Below are 24,715 nucleotides of genomic sequence, written 5' to 3'. Positions count from 1 at the left end.
AGAAGAAGAAGAAGAAGAAGAAGAAGAAGAAGAAGAAGAAGAAGAAGAAGAAGAAGAAGAAGAAGAAGAAGAAGAGAGCTTCTATAGGTTAAATTCTCCGACTCCTCTTTAACTCCCTCCAATCCCAATCCTCTTTCCCAAAAGCCCCTTTCAAAAAGAGAAGAAACATGGTCTATCTCTTTTAAGGGATAGCTTACCTGTGTACCTGCATATAAAATCCGTAGTGAAAAAATCCGGTCGGGACGCACCCTGGTCGGTGAATCGTCCCTAAACGAATCCCTACCAAGACGGGCCCACGACCGATTGGTACCGCGACTGGCACTACAAACAAGGCCGAAAGGGTATATCGAACTCCGAATAAAGATGGCGGCTTCCGTTCGAGGTTAAAAAAAAGGACAGATAGAGAAAGAGAGAGAAAGAGAGAGAAAGAGAGAGAGAGAGAGAGAGAGAGGGAAGGAGAGAGAAAGAGAGGAAGAGAGAGAAAGAAGACAGAACAGAGACGCCATTAGTAAAAGATACACGCGCAGTCTCGCTCGGTTGGCCAATAGCGTTGCTCGGTTCGTAAGAAAATCAATAGCTGAGTAGACGCGAGTGACGTCAACGTGCGCGAAGAGAACCGCGATCGACCGATGCGACACGGGCGGCGCCGGCCAATTTCTATGGAGCAATCAATAAGCCACCGGGGCTGCCCACATTGTCGCCGATGAGGAGAGACACACGCTTCCTTCGTATATTTACTTTTCCCTCCTATTCTCTTTCTCTTTTTCTATTTATCTCTTTCTCTCTCTCTCTCTCTCTCTCTCTCTCTCTCTCTCTCTCTCTCTCTCTCTCTCTCTCCTCGATCGTCTTCGATTTCTCTTCGACTTTCTTCGTCATCCCTATAAAGTCGTCCATTTTTTTTTTGGTTCGTTCTACACAAACCCCCACACATGACGCATGCACACACGCACACACGCATGCATGCATGTATGCATGAGCGCGCGCACGCACATACGTATGAGGGATGACAAAGGGGTTAATAATTATTATTTGTATATATATGTTACAAGGATGAATATAGACTTGTATATAAATATATGAAAGTCGACAAAAGAGCGATTGATGAATTATTATTAATTTGAAAAAGAAATTAATGATATACTACTTCCTCGTATAAATAATATGAAAAAAGTGTCATATTTGTACTGACCTATTTTCTTTTTCTTTTTTCTTCTTCTTTTTTTTTTTTTTTTTTTTTTTTCATAGATCACGTCCATGAAAAGAGTAATCTATCAGGGATAGTATCTATGTGTTCTAATTAATACGTTCTTTCATTGTTGGTATCAGTTCGATCTAACGAAAAACAAAAAAAGAAATTAATTTATTATCTTGACCGTTCATCTACTTCGTTCCATTCTTTCTTTTTTATTTATTTCTATTCGTATTCTCCTCGATCGAATATCGTGCGACTAATACGAGAAATGATTAGGAAGTATTGAAGTTCTTTTGACATTCTTTTTCTTTTTCTTTTTTTTTTCAAATTTCCTAATCACGATATATGAATTGACGCGTTTAGTTTGAATATTGAATAAGATTTTGCATTGAGTTTGAAATGTTTGACCTTTATTTTTCCCACACCATTCGATGACCCCTTGCATTCGCCAACGATAATCCCAATTACGAGGGGTGTCCAAGTGAAGGATGACGCGTATCCGCAGTGTCTGATACGAGAAATGCATCTCTCTCCCTCTCTCATTCCTTTCCCTCCCCCCTCTCTCTCATATACACACATATATATATATACATACGTACATACATACATACATACATACGTACACATTCCAAGTATCAGAAATGTTGCCGCATTTTTTACTGTCGGATTTACTCCATCACGTTTGACCTGACGCACATACGCATATATATATTCATATATAAGTAAAAATGAATACATAAGGGTTGAAAAGGCAGACGATAGTTAATTCCTATCAAATACCTCGTTTTCCTTGTCCGTCCAATGAATTGATTGAAAACGATACGACAAGAGCTTTACGTGAAAAAGCTACTCAATATTTTGATGAGAAAAAATAAAATGGCGTGGGAGAAGCTCATTGATTCTATTGAATGTTAATACAAAAAATATATATATATCATTTAATGAATAGCGACATAGTAATTCTGATTTATTGAACGAGGGAAGAAAACTAATAAAATCTGACTGACATTGATTTGATATCCTTCGTATAACCTAAACATCATGTAATATATTTGAAGTATTATTATACCATAACATAATCGATATAATCATAATGGTCTTCCATAAATCGTGCAATGCCAATAATACTGCGATGATTTTTTACGCAATCGTTTTAGAAACTATATTTGTTTAGAAACATAGCATTTGTCTATTTAATCGATAATTTAAAAATACGACGATTTATAAAATAAGTGTACAAGGTATAAAGTCATCTTCGAAATAATATTATATTTCCTATTTTTTCATTCTCGATACCATTATCTAACTTTCTCAATCGATCTTTACGATCAAATTAATTTAAATTAAAAGATTCGATTTAGGTAAAAAAAAAAAAAAAAAAAAAAAAAAGAAAGAAAAAAATGATAAATTATAACGATGATTGATCTCGTTAGCTTTTCTAATTCGCAATATAAAACAATCTCACGTTTGTTATCGACCATTGTCACTATTCTTGATTTATATTAGAAAGTTAGATTGAGATAAAATAATAATTAAATAATTTTAACAATGGCAACGCTTGTAGGATTTTCTGTCTTCTTTGTATATATGTGTGTAGGATCGTTATACTGGCAGAGAACTTCGATTATCGGTAGCAGCTTTCAACCACCTATATATATATATATATATATATAAACACACACACATACACACATACATATATATATAACAGTCCCAATTACTAGAATATTGATTCTCTTGTAACTATTCCAAGTAGCAATCGTTCGAAATGTCAATAATTTGTAATATCTCGTAAATCATGATAATCAAGTATCACCTTTCCAGATTACAGCTGAAATTAAAAAGCAAACGAAAAAAAATACAAAGAGGGGAATAGAAACAAAGATAGAGAAATAGAGATAGAGATAGATAGAGAGAGAGAGAAAGAGAGAGAGAGAGAGAGAGAGAGAGAGAGAGAGAGAGAGAGAGAGAGAGAGAGAGAGAGACATTTTTACACCCAATCGATGTGCTACATTCTGAATGACTTTTCTGAATAGGATTGATGCAACGTTCTACAACGTTCCGTTCGATAGTGTGCTAAATGTAACGAATCGCAAACGCGACCATCGTTTTTATTAAAGCTTATTTTCAGCCTTGAAACACGCGTCACGCTTTATGCGCAAAACTATATCAAAGATTATAATAATAATTATAACAACAATAATAATAATAATTATTATTATAAGAATATGAAAAAGTGATTAGTAATTTTCTTAGAAAGTAACTAAAAAGAAAAATACGAATATACAAATATGTCGACGATAAAATGATATGATAATGATTATTATTATTGTTGTTACTACTATTATTTTTCTACGTTTTGTAAACGAATATTCCCGTATATTCTTCAAGATTTCTATTACTCATTTACATATATATATATATATATATATATATATATTAATATTATATATTCATTATTTCTGCTTGCACAATTTCTACCTACTCTTCTTTGTATTTCCAACAATAACTTTATTCACAGAACATTCTACTTAACCTCATCGTAAGTGCGAAAGGGACAAAAAGAAAGCATGAATGAAAAACGGTTGACCTGTTCTTATCGGAGAATAAAAAAGAAGGGGAAGAAGAACAAAAAAATAATAATAACAAAAAAAGAAACAGAAAAAGGAAAATAAAAAGGAAATATACACGGAGAAAAATAGAAGAAGAAAAAAATAAACGAGCACGTTATTTTAATGAGTGGCACGCGTGAGATGATGAAGGATTTTTAGAAAATGAAAATAAAAAAGAAAAGGAAAAAGAAAGAAAGAAAGAAAGAAAGAAAAACGTTCCTTTCTTTCGCACCTTTCAATTAACGTGCGACATTTTCGCGAAATAAAAAATCGGTTAATAAAACGAGACCTCGTAAGTCCTAGTAAAAATATTATACATTATATGTGCGAGCAATATTTTGATGAAAAAAATCGACACCGCAAGAAATGTCGAGAGATTTTTAGAAAATGAAAATATCTTCGTTCCTTTCAGGTTAACCTACAAAAATGTTTTGCAGGTCGATCGAAATAAAATTGATAATACATTAGAGACCGTCTATATTTCTCGTTATTTTTTATTATATACGTAGATATTTTCACAAATTATTGACTTATCGTTCAAAATCTGCTATCGAGATGAACAACCGAGATATCATTTGTCGTGTTCAACAAGTCTGACCATTAATATATACATATCTTATTAGAAAGTGTAATTTATTTTTATCTGGAAAATAAATTCTTCAAGAAATTGTTTATTAGAGATCTTCTATATTTCTTATCCGTAATCTACGTTTTTTGCGAATATTACGAATAAATATACGAGTAATAGGAGAAGTACTTACATGACGTCATGGCATTGACTAATGACGTCAGAATTTCGATAGACGACACCACCATTTTATATATCGATATTGACTCAGATAGCTAGGATAATACTTTTTATCTTTTTTCTTCTTATGTTTTTTCATCGATAACGTCATAATTAAATATGACATAGTTATAGATTTCAACAACGTCAAAGTAATGCTAATGACTTCCTCAAAACTTGATAAAAAAAAAAAAAAAAGATCAATCGCATAAATAAAGTCCATCGAACAAATTTCCTGGTAAAAATTAATTTTTGCGTCTGCAAGTGTATATAAACATTTTAAATAACGAAAAAGTAATACTAATGATTTTACGACAAAAATGTGTTAGTTACGCGAATAAAATCTATCTGATAAATTTGCTATTAAATCAGAACGATGATTATATTTATTTTTTTATCATAGATAATTTCTGCATCTATTTATATCTAATACTTTTATCAAGCAATATAAATATATTTCCATTTTTAGATATTTGACATTCCTAGAAAACGTATTGTCCTAACAAACATACTTCTGTAAGAAAATATTTTTATAAAATGTATATATTAAAAAAATAAAATATGATTTTATAGTAACTTATTCATAAACACGCATACTTTACTTAATTCTTTATATCTAAAAGCTTTAATATAACGTATTGGTTAACACAATTTAATATTGATTAAATACTGAATACCTATTGGCTTTATTGTTTTCAAAATAAGAATGCGGTGATTGTTGTAAGAAATATAATAGTAAGTGAAATAAAATAAATTAAATAAATATTTTAATTTGGTATCAAATCAATCGTTAAAAACGTTATTCGTATTAAGGATTGATATTCTAAAAGCAATATCTTTGTTTTAATCATAATATTAATCAGAGATATCATGACATTTAGAAATATCTAATAATTTTAAGGTTAGGTATAGGTATCAAGAATCATTATAGATCACTCATAAGAGAATTATCAATAAAAGTTAGATATTTATCAAGCGTACAAAGAAACATATGAAAGAAAATCTTTTAACGTCTGCACGATCACTTGTTTTTGTCATTTATAAAATGCATTTTTCAATCTTTCATTTATATAACTCATATATATTTTGTTTCTTATCACAATAAAATATACATATTTGATAATGAATTAACTTACGTTCATGAAGTTTGTTAAAATCCTGCAAATTCTTCAAATAGAATTTACGTTGGTAAGACTTGCTCGATAAACACAAGAGTTCTCCAAAACGTTCACATATTTTTCTAATAAAAATAATTCTTCACGGATCACGAAACTTATCGACATAACTTATTTACAAAAATCGATCATAGAAAAACGTATTGACTCACTTATCACATCGAAGCTACTTTTACGAATGATACGATATATGAATACAAAAGCACCGTAGGGATTTAAAAACATGATAGCTAACCGCTTTAACCTTCTTTGTACCCGGAAGCGTTTCAATTTGCGCGCTAACGCCATTAAAGATTTGAATTCGAATATTTCTCATTTTATTTTATAATTGAAATATTAGAAATCGTAATATATATATATATATATATATATATATATATATATATACATACAGACATATATATATATATATATATTAATAGAAATATTTCGAGATCTTCAAAGATGGAAGTCGTACGATGAAAGAATTTTAACGTTTCATCATTAAAATCGTAATAAATTGCAGAACAAAAATTAGTGGCCATTGGACATCCTTCAATTAGAATGACGCCATTGTAATCATTTTTATGACATCGCTAATAAAAAGAAAAAACTTCCGTATATTAAATAAATTTCAATGCCCTATACATTTAATATTACTAATCAATAAAAATATTGATTCATAAAAAACCTGCCTCATTTACTTTTCTCCATTGTTTAACATTTCAAAATTTTATCATTAATTTCACATATTCCGTCATTGTCATCGAAAAAATAAAGGAGAATAATTTTCTTTCCTTTTACTCGACAAAGATTATTCTTATTTTCTTTTAAGAATGTTATTTCTATATCGATGCAAAACAATCTTTTATATCTCAAAAATAATGATCGTTTCATCTATATACGATAAGATGTCGATAAAAATGTTCGATATTGATTCGATTTTTATACTTCGTTGAGACGTTAATAAAATGAAATTAATAGGGAAAAGATTATCCATATAGGTGAATAATTCATATTAGATCAGAATACATACATTTATACATATATATATATGTATATATTAAATATAAATTTGAAAAAAATACTTTAGAATACATACGTAAACGTAGTAGAAATTCTATGTGAAAGCAATCAACGATCGTCCTATTCTTCTCTCACTCATCAGCACTCACACACTGACATGAAACAGCTGAAATCCTCCAGCCATACTGTTTCTGGTTCCGCTACGTTCCTTTGGAACACCGACGTGCACGCGTCGCGACGTGAGTCTCCAACTCGGGGTCAGCTTGTGTCCGATCGATTATCAAAGCCACGTGTTAGAGTGCTCTTTTTCTACTTTCTACTAGCTTCTCTTACACATTACCAATCGCCATAGAATCCCATCTATCCCTGCCATCTACACACCCTCACCTAAATCCAACGTCCAACCCCGTCTTCGTTAATCCCTCTACGTCGATATCTGCAACAATATATCCCATATGCATATACATAATTCATCTCCAATTAAAATATATTATGCTGATGAATATCGAAAGTTCTCTTCGTTTATATATCGTATATATATTTTCTGTAAAATTTTATTTTAACAAGAAAGAAACATATTTGATTTTTACAAAGCTCTCTACGAAAAAATACACTGGTATATCGTATTGATTTTGTGTTGAATTCGACCGATTTATTATTCCCGTGACACGAATTTTAAATACCCGCTAGTACCTATCATTTTCCTCTTCGACCAATCGCTTTATTGCACTTGATTTTATAAATAAGAATTCATATGTAATGACAAGTGATTCTTCCAGTCTATTTGACCAATCAGATGCCATGGCCGCACTCTTCTAACATATGACAGCAACGCCATCTGGTGTAGAGGGTGTTTGTTTAACTGAAACATTCTCATTCGAAGCAGAATAGTATCATGAATAGACGATAACCTATATAATAAAATATTAAATAATATTGTTAGGCTGTTTGGTTTGTTTTCATATTAATTTATATATATATATGTATACATACACATAAATATATATATATATATATTTATATAATTCTTATTATTTGTTTTATACGCGAATTTGTAATTTATTGTATCTTGTTTTATCGTAATATTGATCAATGTGTACGACGTAACAAGATTCGCGTAAAATTTTTTTAAATATTAGTTATTAATTTAGGTTATTCTCAGAAATTTTATTAATAATTAGTTGAAATATTGAAATGCCGGCCCCTAGTTCACTTAGCGTAGCCGTTATTTGCTCCAGTAATATGAACAGAAGCATGGAAGCGCATGCTTTTCTAAGGTAAAAGGTTATGTGAAACATGGAGAATTTAAAACAAAAAAAAAAAAAAAAAAAAAAACAAAGTTAAATATATTTGAAAAAGACTAACATCTATTAACTATTCTTTCAGTAAAAAAGGCTTTAATGTTAAATCTTTTGGTACTGGAGATAAAGTTAAATTACCAGGAAATGCTCCAGATCGTCCTAACATATATGATTTTGGAACGACATACGATGAAATCTATAATGATTTGTTAAACAAGGACAAGCAATAGTATCCAATTTATCGTAGCAATGTTCATTCCTTTCCCGATAAGAAATATTTATCTTTTCTATTACTTTTAGATAGATTTATTGAAAACATTTCTAGTTTAAAATTTGAATAATTTTATATTTTTCTAGGACTAAAAATTTAATTGTTATTATTGTATTCTTAAGTTTATATTGTAGAAATATCTTTAATGAAATACCTTAACGAATAAATCAGTTATACACAAAATGGATTGTTGCACATGCTGGACAGAAATCGTCGGATAAAACCTAAGCCTGAAAGATTCCAACTGTCAAAAGAAAAATTTGACATTTTAATAACTTGCGAAGAACGTGTATATGACCAAGTAATTGAATGTATGGAATCAAGAACACAAGAAGATAATCAACCTGTACATCTTATTAATCTTGATATTCAAGATAATCACGAAGAAGCTACAGTTGGATCCTTTCTCATCTGTGAATTAGTCACTGTGGTATTTTTAACCTTTTTCTTTTTATTAATTGTTACAATTTTTATATTTCATTTATTTATTTATATAATTATTTATCTACAATAATTACGAAGGATAGACAGTATTATATAAAGAATAATAATATATTTTATCACATTTCAGTTGGCCAATAGCGAAGACTTAGACAATGATATAGATGAATTATTGCATGAATTTGAATCGAAATTTGCTAGAACAATTTTGCACACGGTACTTTTCTACTAAGGTAATGTTACCTTTGAAGCGTTATTACACAGGCTCCGACATAAGTTATAAAAAACTATATATAATTTTTATTATATCGTTTCCTGAATTTACTGATATAGATTTAAGGGTAACAATGAAGACGAATGATAAGTGCTTCCTATTTAAATAATGATCATTTTTGGTTAAATAAATTTTGTAAATCTGACACATTTGTATCATATATAGAATTTATAGAAGATATGCGCGCCAGGTTAAAAAAATTGTATTGGGAAATAGGATGCCAATGTATTGGCAAGATATTAATAAAAATAAATATGAAAGTTACAAAAACAAAATATTTTAACTTTATTATATTGTATATATATAATTATATATATATATTATAATTATATATATATATATGATTGTGTATATTATACAGACGATTAATTTGTTTTATTATTTCATGGAAAACGAATGCCCATTTTTCTTAAATTCAGTAACTTGTATGTTACAGAACTGATTCTTTGTAACATAATAATTTCCTAAGTTAAGGAAAATCATAATTTGTGCATCATACTTTTCCATATCAATGTTGATCAAGATAACTATATAATCTTCTAGCCTTTTCCCGTTTTTTTTTATTACAATGCTTATTAATTTTTTTCCAAGGTTTTTCCTCCATACAAAGACTTTGCATTGAACCAGCTACAGAATCCACACCACTAAAATTGATGTAATAGTAAAATTAACAAATATTTTGTAATTTGATAATGATTGCCATTAATACTAATGGCTTTGAAAGAAAATGCATACATGATTGTATGGTATATACATAATTGTTTAATATAATTAATATTATTTAAAAGTATATTAAATACGATAATTATTTAAGAAAAGTAACTATTTTGAATAATCCATACTTATGATTGACATTCCATGGTGTAGCAGATGATTTTCCAAGAACACCTCTAGTATGCACACCGCTGCATACTTGGTTTAAAAATTTTTTATCTAATTCTTCAGACATAGCTTTTCTTCCTCCCATTACACGAGCCATTCTAGGTGGTATGTGAGTATTTTCTGTTTTAATTCTTCGCGGAGGTGGAAACTGATGAAATTCATTTTGATTTTGTGTTGGTGGGGCAACGCAATATAACAGTTTGCCATTTACAAAATCTTTTAAAACGTAACGAGCAGTTCGTGGATTATCTGGTTGCCCATTTTGTGTCATAAAACCTCTATTATCTGAAAACAAATATATGCAATGATATTGATTGGATTATATATAATCTTCCTCAGTTTTAAAACTATATTATTAAAAGAGTAACGAATACATAAAGACCTACATCCATATGCATTTAAAATTTCTTCTGCAGTTGGTGATCGATCTGGATCTTCTCCTTCTACTGGTACAGGTAGCATAATTCCATATATATCTTCAAGTACATATTTAGGCATTAACGTACCAAGTAACGTAACTGGTGGAACATGGTCTCTCATTTGATCTATTGGCAATATGCCATTTAAAATCATATCAGCTTTAGTACAAACAAACGACGGCATCACTAAACCAGGACAATCGCATAAAAGTAAATCTTTATCCAAAAAAAGAGTTTGAAAATGCTTTGTTTTGCCTGGTGTAGCAGATACTGAGACTTTTTTGTATTGTAATAATGCATTAATCGTAGAACTTTTACCAACATTAGGATATCCTACCATACCAATTGTTGTAACCCCTTCCAGATATGTTTTTTCTTTATATATTGATCTAAATAATAAAATCAACTTATCCCTAGTTAATAATTCTGGAGAATTATTAATTGATGATTTATTTTCTCCAAGTTCAGATATTTTATTATCTTCATCTTCTATTTCTGTATTCTCTATTACATTATCTAATGACTCTTCTTTACTTTCATCATTTTCATCATTTTCATCATTACTTATAGAGTCCTCATCGCTATCATCATTTTCCTGCCCATCAACGGGATCTTCAACATCCTCATTCGATTCTTCCTCTATTTTCTCATCTTCCGCAGCTAATTTAGCGGAAAAAAAAGCAATTCGCATATTAATGCTTGTAAAGTATTCCGCCCACAACTGTCTTTGATGGTCAGTTAAAAAGTCTGCCTTGTTGATAAGAATTAAATTAATTTTTTTAGAATCAATTTCCTTGACATAATTTTCCAAGTCTTCACAGCGGAACAATAAAGGATTTCTTGCATCAACAATTTGAACAATAACGTCGCTACGTTCTACCACTCTCCATAATTGTCTCCAAAATTCTAAATTTTTTTCATAAGGTGTAAGTATAAGACCCTCCGCTTCTTGTAACATAGCTAAACCACGTCTCCACTCTAAAAATTCTTCTTTTTCTCTAGCTTGTAAATCTTCTCCCGTAGTAGAACTATCCCATTTGGGTCTTCTAGGTATTTTAAGAAATCCTTTATTTTTTTCGTGAGCTTCCAAAACCTTTTTCTTCTCATCTTTGTTCAATAATCCCGGTAGACCTTGTAAATTAACAAATTTGATGTTTAACTTTTCTGCATTGAATTCCGTTCCGGCAAGATCAGCAGTCGAAAGAAATTCTTCGAAAGAGCTTTCTTCCGTAACAGATTGAAGATTAAGACATGCCCAATCGTATCCATCGTTAACATTTTCAGAATGTAGCTTTAAAAATAAAAGGAAAATCAAATTACACCAACGATTTCAATATCGAATTGTTATCAATATTTTTGTCGAGATAACCTCAACATTACAATAGTCAAAACAACACTGTTTTTTTTTTTACGATACGTAATTGATATTAAACATTTTTATTTTAAACTGATTTTTATACGTAATATATCGTTGCTATATTTAATTTATAATATCATATGTTTCTTTTTTTAAATATAGTCGTACAATCGTAAACAAAAATTTTATGTCATCATTACCTTCGATACATCTCCACGAAACTTTCTAGCGGTCGAAGAACTAAAACGATCTCTGATTAAAGATTTTCCTAAATTCTGCGCTTTAGTTTTCTTTCCCATTTTCTTCAATTATATTTTCTTTCAAAACATTACACAATATTACACTATGATCTGTAAATTAATCAACGTAACTGTTTGATAATATTCAAGACAGATGGCGCCATGGTTGCTCTTTTATTCATGAATCGAGATACACACTGAATGTTACTACTGACTCTTATCGATTTATCGAAGTATGTATATTGATGAGGTGAATTAAAAACGATTTAAACGGGAAGGAAAATGCGTAGAAAACAAGTCTCTCTCTCTCTCTCTCTCTCTCTCTCTCTCTCTCTCTCTCTCTCTCTCTCATATGCGTAGTCGCAAACGTTGTAAGCGTAAAGCGAATTTCATAATCCGATCTTAAAAACAAAATAAAAGTTTACATAACAATTAATTCGACGATAATCTCTAGCGTTTCGATAAAAAAGAAAGACCGTGTAAAATAATAATTTAAATAAATAACAACAAATTCTCTCATAGAAGATTTTCATTTCAAAATGGTCGTATAGTATAATACATAAATACGTACGTACGTAAATACGTTCAAAAATGTACGACGAACATAAAATAAAATATTAATGAAATAAACACAATAAACAAAAATATTACTATATATATATATATATATATATATATATATATATATATATATATTAAAAGTAAAAGACTATAAATAAGGATTATGATTATTCCGTTTTATACGATTAATTTATTCATTCGTGATTTCGAACGTGAAAATTACAATCGCACATTAAAATAAATTTTTCAATATTTATCTAAAGTATGTATCTAATAACATATTTTTAATAGGTATAGAAGAGATATCCTTCAACGTTCGTATTGTATTACCATTCACGTTTCAATTACTACGGAACTTTAAAATGTCACCTGTAATACACAAAGTGTCCTCGAAAAACACGTACACATACATACATATATAGATAAATACATACATATAAATATATATATATATATATATAATACATATATACATATAATATATATGCAAATATACATTTGAAACGATCGTACAAGTCAAATAAACGCGGAAATAGCTGAAAAAGGAGACGAGATGAAAGAAACGTAAGAGTCAAAGGAAGAGATAGATAGAGAAAGAGATAGATGAATAGATAAATGGACAGATAGATAGATAAATATATAGATAAATAGATAAATAGATAGAGAAAGAGAGAATGATGATATGAGGATAAACGGGGAAAGTAGTAAAAGGCTAAGGTGAGATGGATGATGAAAAGGGAAAGAGAAAAAGAAAAAGAAAGAATGAAAAAAAGAAAGAAAAAAAGGAAGAGAGAGAGAGAGAGAGAGAGATAAAAGTAGAGGAATCCCGTATCCCAGAGGCAACGCAGGTGGTAGACGAGTGAAAAAGAGAACTCTCACGATGGTATTCCTCCTTCCTTTTTTTCGTTTTTTACTTACTTCCTCGCTACCTTTCTCAAAAAGGAAATCAGAAAGGGAATATACAAAAAGGGGGACGCAAGAGAAGGAAGAAGAAGTAGTAGAAGAAGAAGAAGAAGAAGAAGAAGAAGAAGAAGAAGAAATAGAAGTAGAAGAAGTATAAGTAGAAGTAAAAGTAAAAGTAGAAGTAGAAAAAGGAATAGGAGGAGTAGAAGAAGTAGAAGTAGAAGTAAAAGTAGAAGAAGAAAAAGAAGAAATAGGAAGAGTAGAAGATGTAAAAGTAGAAATAGAAGAAGAAGAAGAAGAAGAAGAAGAAGAAGAAGAAGAAGAAGTAGAAATAGGAAAAATAGAAGAACTATAAAAATAAGAAAAAGAAGAAGAAGAAGAAGAAGAAGTGGAGACCGAGTTCTCTCGGCACCGGTTGCATTTCGCAGTAGTGCAACAATGAGACACGAGATCGGGAAGGATAGGAGGAGGTGAGGTGAGGTAGGGTATTGGGATGACGAGAGAGAAGGGGAAGGTGGGGAGAAAAGATGGACACGGTCATAGGAAGGACGGTCTGTGGGAAAATAGGGTTGGGCACGGGGAGGCGGGGACGCATGCGTCGACCCGGCAAAGGGCTGTTATGTCGCACTCTGCCGTCAGTTCGGTCAGTCGTCGTGACAACCTCGTTGATACCGTTTCTATTCCTCGCTTCGCTTCGTTTACTAAAGATAGAGAGAGAGAAAGAGAGAGACAGAAATCGCCGCGAACTCGTCGCGACATTATAGTTTTGTATTATACGTGCGTGCCTTTCTTTCTTTCTTTCTTTATTTCTTTCTTTCTTTCTTTCTTTATTTATTCTTTTTTCGTTTCGTCTTTTCTTTCGTTTTCCTATTTTTTTCTTCTTCTTTAGATCAACTACAATTCTCTATCGTTAATTTTTATTTATATATGTATGTACGTATACATATATATGTATATATGTATATATATATATATATACACATATACATATACCTACATATATTAAAAAGTTTTCTTCTGCAGGAGAAAATCTTTGAAAATCGATATCGAACTTCTCTCTCTCTCTTTCTATCTCTCTCGCGCGCACGCACACGAGCTAGCCGGTAATCATCGACAAAACTATGACGTGTCGTAGTGTTGCGATGAAGTAAAGAAGGGCTCCTCCTTTTCTCTCTCTCTCTCTCTATCTATCTATTTATCTCTCTCTCTCTCTCTCTCCCTCTCTCTCTCTCTCTCTTTCTCTCTCTCTCTCTTTTTCTCACTTTTATAAAAAACGAAGAAAGAACGATTTTCTCATCTTCTCTTCTCTTCTATCTTTTTCTCTATATCTCTTCTTTTGGCTACATTGAAATCGGTGAAAGAGGATGAAGGGAAGCTTACTTCGCAACGTTCACGAATGGCGAGTGTAATTTGTGGGTTTTCCTCGTTTTGTGAGATCCGGACAGGTGTGTGCTTCGTAACCCTTGGCGATACTTTATTGGTACGTTTCCCCTTCCATTGGTATGTATGTACATACATAGTTATCTATCTTCTAACGTTTTATTTTCTACGTTTACGTCTACGTCTATGTCCTACGTCTACGGCGACGACCGATGACGATGACGAAACAGCGACCACGACGAAATCGTTTTAAACGAAAACGAAGACGAACTTTTACGATCGTGTAAAAAATTAGATCTTCGATTTCTCTTATTCTATTTTTTTTTATTTTTTTTCCCTTCTTTTCCCCTTTTCTTTTTCTTTTTTTTTTTTTTTTAATATATGACGTACCACGTCACACATCGGACGCGTTTCGTAAGAACGTCGAACGAAATCGATTGGTATAATAGAAGAACGAATTCTTTCTTTTTTTTTTTTGCTTGCTTTCTCTCTTTCTTTTTTTTTTAATTCCATTAAGTTCCTCTTAATTTCTGTCTATCTGTCTGTTTGTTTCTCTCTCTCTCTCTCTTTCTTTGAAGATTTTCATTTGCATGGAAAGAGTCTTTATCATTTATTTGCGTCGCTATTACAATCTTCTTTTTTTTTCTTCTCTTATCCTTTTTCTTTTTTCTGCTCTTACGAAATAAATAGAGAGAGAGAGAGAGAGAGAGAGAGAGAGAGAGAGAGAGAGAGAGAGAGAGAGAGAAGAAAAAGAATTGCACGAGAAATTGGATAAACTTTCGGCTTACTCGAGATAACTACACTCTCCGTGTAGACGGCACTGAAGTATGCATTAACACTTTAAAAAAAAAGAGAGAGAGAGAGAAAGAAAAAAAGAAAGAAAAAAAGAAAATAAAAGAAAAGGAAGAAATATAGAAGGAAAAAAAGAGGAAGGGAGAATCCAAAAAAAAAAAGAAAGAAAAAAGGAAAAAAAAAAGAAGAAAAAGAAAACGAGCACTCGCCGTTTTACAATGAACGCGCGGGGAAAACGCATTCAGCAATTTTTTTTCTCGAAATATAGTCACGAAATCGCAATTAACGATGTGTGATATATCAAATATATTAAACGTTATCTACTTACATATCTATCTATCTATCTATCTATCTATCTATCTATCTATCTATATGTATCGAAATGAAATTTAATCGTAATCGAATATTCATTTTATTATTATTCGATTGCGTACGGGATAATATAGGAGATATTCCTGCGGGGTATTATTTCGAACGCGATAATTTTTGCGAATGGAAAAAAGAGGAAACAAGGATCCGATAAACCATAGCAACAGAGGCAACAGCAACACCAACACCAGCATTAGCACCATTACTAGCACAAGCATCAGCACTAGCACTAGCACTAGCAGCAGCACCAGCACTAGCAGCAGCAGCAGCGACCGGTGGTGTAGTTGCTGGCTTATGGATATAACATCGGAACAGCTGCTGTCCGTGAGACGTTTACAAAATTCTAATCTTTCGGGCACGTACCTACATATGAATGAAATCATTCAATTCTATACATACGAATATACTACCAATACGTGTGTGTGTATATATGTATGTATGTATGTATGTATATAGGTATGTATAAAGAAACTTTTCCACCATAGCATAACTTTATGCGACCCATCGAGTTCCCATAAAACTCTTCCGCACCATCAAAAGTTATACGCGTAGAGCATCTATATTATATTATATTATATTATATTATATTATATTATATTATATTATATTATATTATATTATATTATATTATATTATAATCATATCCTTCGAACGATTGAACGAGAATAAGAGCTCGTAGTTATTCAAAACGAAAATAATTATTAAATGATTACCCAACGACGCTTCTCCAACGTCTATCATAGTACATACATACGTTTTAGATTTATTAAACAGTGTTCTCATAAACTAGCTCGCACGATGAAAAAATTAGGTCCGATAGTCTAGATGCATATATTATAAATCATTTCTCGATTGACTTAATCGAGTTTGGTCGAATGTACAAAATGAAAATAAGTATTAAGTAACGACGTATTTCCTGTGGAGTGCAAATAAATGGTAGTCCATGTCGAAGAGGAAGGGAATGGATGGATGGATGGATGGATGGAGAAGGGGTAAGGGTAGAGTGGAAGCTAAGGGGGGAAGAGGGACAGGAGAAATAGGGAAGGAGTAGGGAAAGTAGGAACGGGGAAGTGGGATGAGGAGTAGAAAGAAGAAGTGGATACGAGTGAGTAGCGTGCCGGGGTCATACTTAATGCAAAAAGCGATGCTTTTTGCTACTTGTCTCTGGACGAGTGGGAGTGCCAGCTACACACGAACGAGCCTCTGACGAACTTACCGGAACGAGCGCAGCAAAAGGTTGGATGAGAACGAAGAGAAAAAGGTGGGAGAGGGGTAGGATGGGGAGGGAGGGGGAGTGGACAAGAAGAAAAAAGGGATGAGAGGTGATGTGTGTAGTACTATGAGCCCGGTACCTGGGAGCCCAGAAAGTCACGGTTCACTTACAAAATCGTTAAACGAAATTTATATAAACCGCGCTCTTTCAACCGAACCCCTTCTTCCCCTTCACTCTCATCCCCCAGTTTACAGTCTCCAGCCCCCAGTTTCCAGTCCTCAGTCCTCAGTCCGCAGTCCCCAGTCCCCAGTCCCTAGCCCCTTCCACACTCCGACTCCTCACCACCCCTAGACCCAAGTCTCCACTACTACTGCGTTATCACCACAACCTTTACCATCATAATGACTGCTCCTCGTTATTACGTAGGTGATATGTCCTACGCGCATGTGTATACTGATGTGCCTGTGTGTACGTGCGTACGTATCGTGTGTTTGTGTGTGTCGCGTATCGACAATAAAAAGATAATAAAGATTCATTTCAGTCCCATTCATTCGACCTGCTGCTATTATACAACGCGATTCAACGCTTGCGCACACACGACGTTCAGTTGCTTCGCGTTGAATCAACTTCGAGATATGTAGTGTAACGCAGAATGTGTATATATGTATCTACATATATATTCGCGTTTTCGTTAGTATATATATATATATATATATATATATATATATATGTTGTGATGTGTGGTATCACATGTGTGTGTGTATATACGTGTACGTGTACTTTTCCGCACGAGTTTCTGTTTTTTTTCGTACATTGTGTGTTTTTATACACGCGTGCGTCTCATCAAACCGGATATACAACGTGGAGAAAATTTAGATGATCTTAGCCCTTCCTCATCTTGATATTTTAGATTATTTCGGTGGTTCCTTCGGTAAAATTAAAAAGTATCCCGCGCTCTGACACACTTGAGGATTCTTTAAATAGCTTTCAACGATCGATTCCACGTAGCTACGTTTTATTTTCGTTAACGAAAATGATCGGACGGCTTTCGTTAACACCATCATTGAGATTATCGAGTTTAATGAAAATTTGTTGAATTTATTTCGATTTATGCATAATAAATACATTATGCATAATAAATACATTATGCATAATAAATATATAAATACATACACATACAAGTACATATAACATATTTATAGGAGAAAAGTGAAGTTTAAATTTCAACCGGAATGTTGTAAGTCTAACAACGATTGCAAGTACATTTTAAATGATTTCTCTCTCTCTCTTTCTCTCTCTGTTCCTCGTTCTCATTCTTCTCTGCTACCCCTTCAAATATTTGATCTGCTTATTCAGCTACAGTACGCGAAGAGCAATATTGTTCCGACGAGTAGAAGGGTTGTACAGTGTTCAATTTCTCTCGAGATATATAAACTCTAACATTGTACCACTAATCGTGTTCCAAATCGTTTGTTATATTAACTTACGAAATATATATGTACGTTCTTACGTATCTACGTACCTACGTACGTATTATATATACGTATGTATATATTTATCTATGTATCAATGTATGTTTCTTAATATTTCTTTTGAACTTCTTCGCCATACAATCACTTCAATATTCTATAGAATTATTCAATGTTATTTTCAATGTAGTATCATTGAAATTCTTAAAATTTTTAATTTCATAGAAATAAATCGTTTGTTACGTTTACATTATTTCGAATGTGGTTTCACGATGTCTTTTCAATATTGGAAAAATCATGTGTATGTTCTTCGTTGAGAAGAAGATTACACCTTGTCAAGGCAACTATTCACACGTACGTTACATTTTCTTTTTTTTTTTTTTGTTTCAATACAACGTACGCTTGACAATACTAGCCTATTGTACTATATCAATGAAGTCAAATCGATTAAATCCCATGAAACATAAAAGTAGAAAAAATTGATAAAATTGTATTACATTGATAAATAGATTATTTACTATTCGATTATCATAGAAATTTTTTATCAATTCAGTAATACCAGGTCTTTACAATTTTTTGTAATTTATAAATATATAAAGTTTCAGCGTCAATCGATTACTTTTTAGAAAATTTTTAAAATTTAATAGAAAAAAGGATAGATATAAAATCCTAAAATAATAAAATTCTAAGATAAAATAATTCTAATTAAATTCTTTAAAAATAGAGTTAATCGTTTTAACGATGAACGGTAAAGATTTATGTGTTGACATACATACATAATACACAATACATACATACATACATATGTATGTACTTACGTATATAGATAGATATATAATTTGTATGTCAGGCATATTGGGACAAAGGAAGTATCGAATACCTCAATTCACACATATACACACATATATATATTCACATATATATATATATATATATATATATACACATATACACGTACGAATTACACGTAGCAGTGTATTACATTTTGGTCGTACGATCGTACAAATTTCTTTCTATTCCCGAGGCACAAGTAGTAGAATAGAAAGGTTTTTACCTTTTTCGAATCAGTTCCCCTTTCTTTGAAATCTCCGATTCATTGACAAGAAAAAGATAGAGAGAGAGAGAGAGAGAGAGAGAGAAATAGAGAGAAAAAGAGAGAGAGAGAGAAAGAGAGAAGACGAAATGAACCGACTTCTCGAAGCTTTCATCAAAGAACGAAATGGGTGACGACAGCCCAAGGGAGAATAAACCTTGACGTTGAGATTCGATGCAGTTGCTACTGGCTACTATTACGAAGGACTCGAATTTCAAATTAACGGATTGTTACCGTTGCGTGATTAACAATTCGATGAAGAGAGAGAGAGAGAGAGAGAGAGAGATAGATAGATAGAGAATGTATATGGTAGAGACAGAATATGTTATCGGTCTACCGCGGTTGTGTTCAAAGCCTGATTACGGTTGTTTGTAGTACAATATATGGATGGACGATTTCACGGTAAATTCTAGTGTCCTGCTTAGTGACGATCAGCAATAATGTGTGAATGTAATTGACATAGGTGCATTATAGTAGACAATGGGTGGGTTGGAGAGAATCTATCGTAGTTCGGTAATATGGGATTTATCGTACCTCACGAGAGGCAGACTTGTTAATTGTAAAGTTAGATGTAAAGTGGATTATAATATATTAAACGTCGTGAAGAAAATTTAAGTGTATATGTAAGTATGTATATTGTGCTTTTATAATAGAGAAATATTCGTTGAGATACATATTTATGTACATACATACATACATACATACATATATATATATATATATATATATATATATATATATATATATATTCAAAGAGACGTCCATCGACAAGAAGAAAGTAATAACTTCTTCCTTTCATCGTCGTCGCGTTAGAGGAATTTTCTTTTTTCTTATGTTCTAACTTTCCATACTTCGAGAAGAAAAGTTTTCTTTCTTGAGGCGTGAAAGAAGAAATCTTCGCGATCCGATCCAAAGTAATTTTTCTTTCTTTTATTCATTCATTCATTCATTCGTTCGTTCGTTCTTTCTTTCTTTTTTTCTTTCTTTCTCTTCTCTTCTTTATTTTTGATTTTTTTATTCTTCTTTTTTTTTTTTTATAAATATTTGTTCCATTTCTTCTTCTTCTTTTTTTCTTATCTCTTTTCTCACCTATTTTTCCTTTTACTTTTTTTGAATAGATCGCGTCGTTGTCACTAATAATTTGCACGATCTATGGCTTTCGACACCTGTTGAAATTCTCTACGTTTCTATTATCATCATCATGATTATCATCATCATGATCATCGTCGTCATCATCATCAAATATATATCGCTATGGTTGATGGAAAGAGAATGTAATTCTATCAATTTGTAATGAATTGTAATATACGGTACGATAATCCGCAGAAATGTAATTTGCGCATCGTTAACTAACAAATAGGGCTTCAATGGCCGTCTATCTGATTTATTCATAACGATACAAATCGATCGTATTATATTCGTTAAAGATTTATAAGCTTTGATTTTATTAATCACGATTAGAAACATCATGGTGCCTCCTCATCAATTATACATGTTAAATCGGTTCACTTTGTAGAATGTGAAATGAACGATGTCCGTTCGATAGCGATTATAGAATTAATTTGGGTACATTGAAATTTTAATGCCAATAATACGATTTGAAAGAGGGAAAAGAAGAAAAAGAGAAACAAAAAAAAAAAAAAAAGAAAAAACGAAAAAAATCAAATCCCGCTCCAATCATTATTTCTCTAATCGAAAGTTTAATTGCATCTCGCATCAAGCGATTCGTTAATCTCTTTGTACATATCTCTCAATTATTATTTGCGAGCTTCGCACGTTGAACGTGATTCGAATACGTAATAAAGCGAAATATATATATATATATATATATATATATATATATATGAAAATGGCGACTACTTCCGTCGTGAAAATGGTGATCTGAATACCGATCTTCAGCAATTTGTATGAGGCCATGGTATTTTAATAATGAACTACGTCTTGGTACGTGTTATCGTTGTTGTACTTTCTTTTTTTCTTTTTTTTTTCTTTTTTGTGATAAATTTTTTAAATACGTTAAAATAATATATCACATTTTCTTTCTTTTTCAATCTGTTCGCACGATTTCCTCACGGCGTGTCGACGTTCTATTTTGATGTGTTCTATGTGTTCTATTTCCTTTTTATTTTTCGTTCTTTTCAAAAATATGCAAATAATATATTATATTTCCTCCACTTTAAATCTTTCTTTCCATCTATTTGCACAAACTTTTTCACGATCTGACAGCGTTTCGTCCCCTTTCTTTTCTTTTCAAAAATATGAAAGTAACAATTTATTTCTCAAAGTCTTCCTTGCGATATATTTTTCACAATTTTTCACCATGCGTTAGCGTATTTTTCAAAAAATATACAAATGATAATATATATTCTTTCTAATTTTTCTTTCGATGTTTGTGCCCAATTTTTTCCTCTCTCTCTCTCTCTCTCTCTCTCTCTCTCTCTCTCTCTCTCTCTCTCTTTCTCTTTTAGACAGGAGAAAGAACACGAGCATGAAATCGATCGTCGATATCGTAACGTAGTTTTCTTTCTACTTCTTCTCTCGTCCTTTATTACTATCAACGAGTCTTTAGAGAGAAAAGGACAGAGATATAAATAGAAATAGAGAAAGAGAAAGAAAGAGAGACAGAGACAGAGATATCAGCAAAGGAATGCAACATATATTTTTCTCGGATCACAAGTGGCCATTCCAAGTTGAATTGGATGACAAAAGGCAGGTCGAAAGGCATGTTTACAGACAACGTACACCACTAAAGCTTTCTTTTGATGTACCACTTTATGCGGACTAACGACTTATGCTGATCATCGCTACCGCTTCCCGCCGACAATAATAGATGGGAGCTTGCAAAGCTTGCATCACTGAATTCCTCGTAATAGAGAACGAGATAATTTTTATTTGATCGTGCTAATCAAAGTTTTATCAGGAAACAGAAAACGTATCAATGAAATTATATTCGACGTTTCGATACATCGTCGTATCCGGTTCGATCGATATCCGATATGACGTTTGATGATCATTATCAAACGAGGAAATAATTATCATTATTGTTAATATTATTTTTTCATGTATAAATTTAATTTCATAATTGATCGCTACAGGACACGTTTCAATGACATTAATCAAAATTTTCAAATCTCATTCGACATGGATATCGCGTCGTTTAATAAATGTTTCTTCTACATTTATACGATTGAAAAACGAAAGAAACGAGTATACACAATATTAGAAAGAAAAAATTACATTAGATCGATTAAGAAAATATATATCGTTCGTTGAGTTCGATCGATAGATATTTTTTTCTTCTGTATCTACATTTGTGTGTATCTAAATTCAATTTGATAATTAATTACTATGAGATTATTACTACGAGATTACTTTCTCGACTTTAATCAAAAATTTCAAATCTCGTCGTCGTCGTTGTCGTCGTTTAACAATTTTTCCACATTTTCGCGATTGGAGAAATGAAAGGGACGAATTATAAAAATATTAGAAAAAAGAAAAGAAAAGAATTACATTGAATTAAATTAATACGAAATTACGATGGCGGATATATATCGCTCGGTAGTAGATACGAAAGAAATGTAACTGAGGATTTGTCAACACATTCGGATGAATCACCGATCCAAATTTAGAGTCTCAGGGGGGAAGGGGAAAATCTATGTTTCCTGTCGTGGCAACACGAATCTTCTTCTCTGATACATGAGCTTGAGCAATATACAGTGTGCTTTGTCAATGGTGTCCCTTGACTCTTGTTTGTATGTTCGACCATTATCGCTTTATTATATATATAATGAAGATTTACGTCAACGTTCGTTGCTATATTTTCTATTAAAAAAAAAAGAAAAGAAAAAGAAAGTGTAAAAGAAAAAAACAGATCCCTCTTGTCGATATAAATATATTTTCTTAAATTATGATCTTATAAATATATACTCTGAAATAATATGAATTTTAAAATTGATTAGAATATATCAGATAAAAAAAAAAATAAAAAAAAAAGAAAGATTTCGTGACGTCGCATAGAAATATTTAAAAAATGACACGAAGTATTTTAACGAGTATGTCGATCGATGAATCGACAAGTTATTATGTTTCCTTATGTCTCCTGTTGCTATTGAAGAGAAAGAGAGAGAAAGATGTGTATCTTGAAGATTCTCAATTGATCCACAGTGCCTGTTGCTGATATCTATTTATTTTGGCACCGATTCAGGAGACTAATAAAAAGAACGTTCTCCTACTAGTAGAGTTCTCTTGCGTCGATCAAAAGGAACTAGTTTCTCGCTCGTTTAGACAAATATTTTATAGTATTTTCTCTTCTCTCTCTCTCTCTCTCTCTATATATATATATATATATATATATATATCTCTTTTTCATTTTTTTTTTTTTTATAATACCAACTTTCGTCGACTTTTAATGGCTTAACGTTGGGAAAACCAGAGATAGGAATAAATTTATTTTCGTAACGACTTTTTACGCTCTTAGTTAGATGCATAACTACATACGTATTTACATATCTACATACATAAGTAGATACATATAATATAAATGCATGTATGTATGTATATATGTATGTATTTACGTATATACACACTCCTTTTCGGATATTAAGACTTTATCGTGGAGAAAAAAGTTTAACTTCTTGCTTTCTCTAATGGCATCCAGTTTCAAGCAATTTCCCTTACCAAACCAATATTTCTTTCTTTTTTCTTTTCTTTTTACTTTTTCTTTTTCTTTCTCTTGCCGATATCGCACAGATAATGGATAGAAGATATCGAGGCAAAAGTAACCAACTTTTTCTTTCTTTCTACCCCTTTTTTCTCTTCTTTTCTACATTCATTCCAAATGATTCGAGCGTCGATAATCATCTACAAAAATATAAAACCTTTTAACCGAGTATTAAATTTAAACGAATTCGTAAAAAAGAAAAAAAAAAAAGAAAAGAAAGAAAAAGAAATAGAACATCTATAGTTATAGTATTACATTTC

General features: G+C 31.7%; 3 protein-coding genes across 20 annotated transcripts in view; 2 read left to right on the top strand and 1 right to left on the bottom strand.

Moving 5' to 3' along the window:
- Positions 1 to 7,655: 7,655 nt before the first annotated feature.
- On the top strand, positions 7,656 to 9,333 carry LOC122628595 (RNA polymerase II subunit A C-terminal domain phosphatase SSU72). Of its 2 annotated transcripts, none has more exons than XM_043811034.1 (5): positions 7,656 to 7,722; positions 7,923 to 8,048; positions 8,158 to 8,301; positions 8,515 to 8,773; positions 8,915 to 9,333. In XM_043811034.1, exons 2-5 carry the CDS (start codon positions 7,966 to 7,968, stop codon positions 9,014 to 9,016), a joined length of 588 nt encoding a protein of 195 aa, XP_043666969.1. In that variant the 5' UTR covers positions 7,656 to 7,722; positions 7,923 to 7,965; the 3' UTR covers positions 9,017 to 9,333. The 2 variants fall into 2 exon arrangements, with proteins under 2 accessions (XP_043666969.1, XP_043666970.1); XM_043811035.1 differs by lacking the exon at positions 7,656 to 7,722 and having other exon boundaries at positions 7,788 to 8,048; positions 8,915 to 9,017; positions 9,118 to 9,333.
- Positions 9,334 to 9,488: 155 nt separating this feature from the next.
- Positions 9,489 to 12,162, bottom strand: LOC122628590 (large subunit GTPase 1 homolog). The gene is made up of 4 exons (XM_043811027.1): positions 11,917 to 12,162; positions 10,327 to 11,650; positions 9,901 to 10,225; positions 9,489 to 9,702 (listed from the first exon to the last, which is right to left on the bottom strand). Exons 1-4 carry the CDS (start codon positions 12,013 to 12,015, stop codon positions 9,567 to 9,569), a joined length of 1,884 nt encoding a protein of 627 aa, XP_043666962.1. The 5' UTR covers positions 12,016 to 12,162; the 3' UTR covers positions 9,489 to 9,566.
- A 1,878-nt stretch (positions 12,163 to 14,040) lies between these two features.
- LOC122628589 (kazrin) overlaps positions 14,041 to 24,715 on the top strand; it is a 34,693-nt gene continuing 24,018 nt past the window's right edge. For 6 of the 17 annotated variants that reach the window (XM_043811019.1, XM_043811021.1, XM_043811023.1 and 3 more), the window contains exons 1-3: positions 14,041 to 14,196; positions 14,443 to 14,566; positions 14,781 to 14,899. The gene's annotated coding sequence lies outside the window, so the exon portion shown is untranslated. Of the gene's footprint in view, positions 14,197 to 14,429; positions 14,567 to 14,633; positions 14,920 to 24,715 lie in introns of those variants that run through there. The other 11 variants (XR_006327075.1, XR_006327076.1, XM_043811020.1 and 8 more) reach the window with 6 other exon arrangements.

The sequence above is a fragment of the Vespula pensylvanica genome, chromosome 4 (assembly GCF_014466175.1).
Source record: "Vespula pensylvanica isolate Volc-1 chromosome 4, ASM1446617v1, whole genome shotgun sequence".
NCBI lineage: Eukaryota > Metazoa > Arthropoda > Insecta > Hymenoptera > Vespidae > Vespula > Vespula pensylvanica.
Note: the sequence above shows the minus strand (reverse complement) of the source record. Positions and strands in the feature narration are given on the sequence as shown.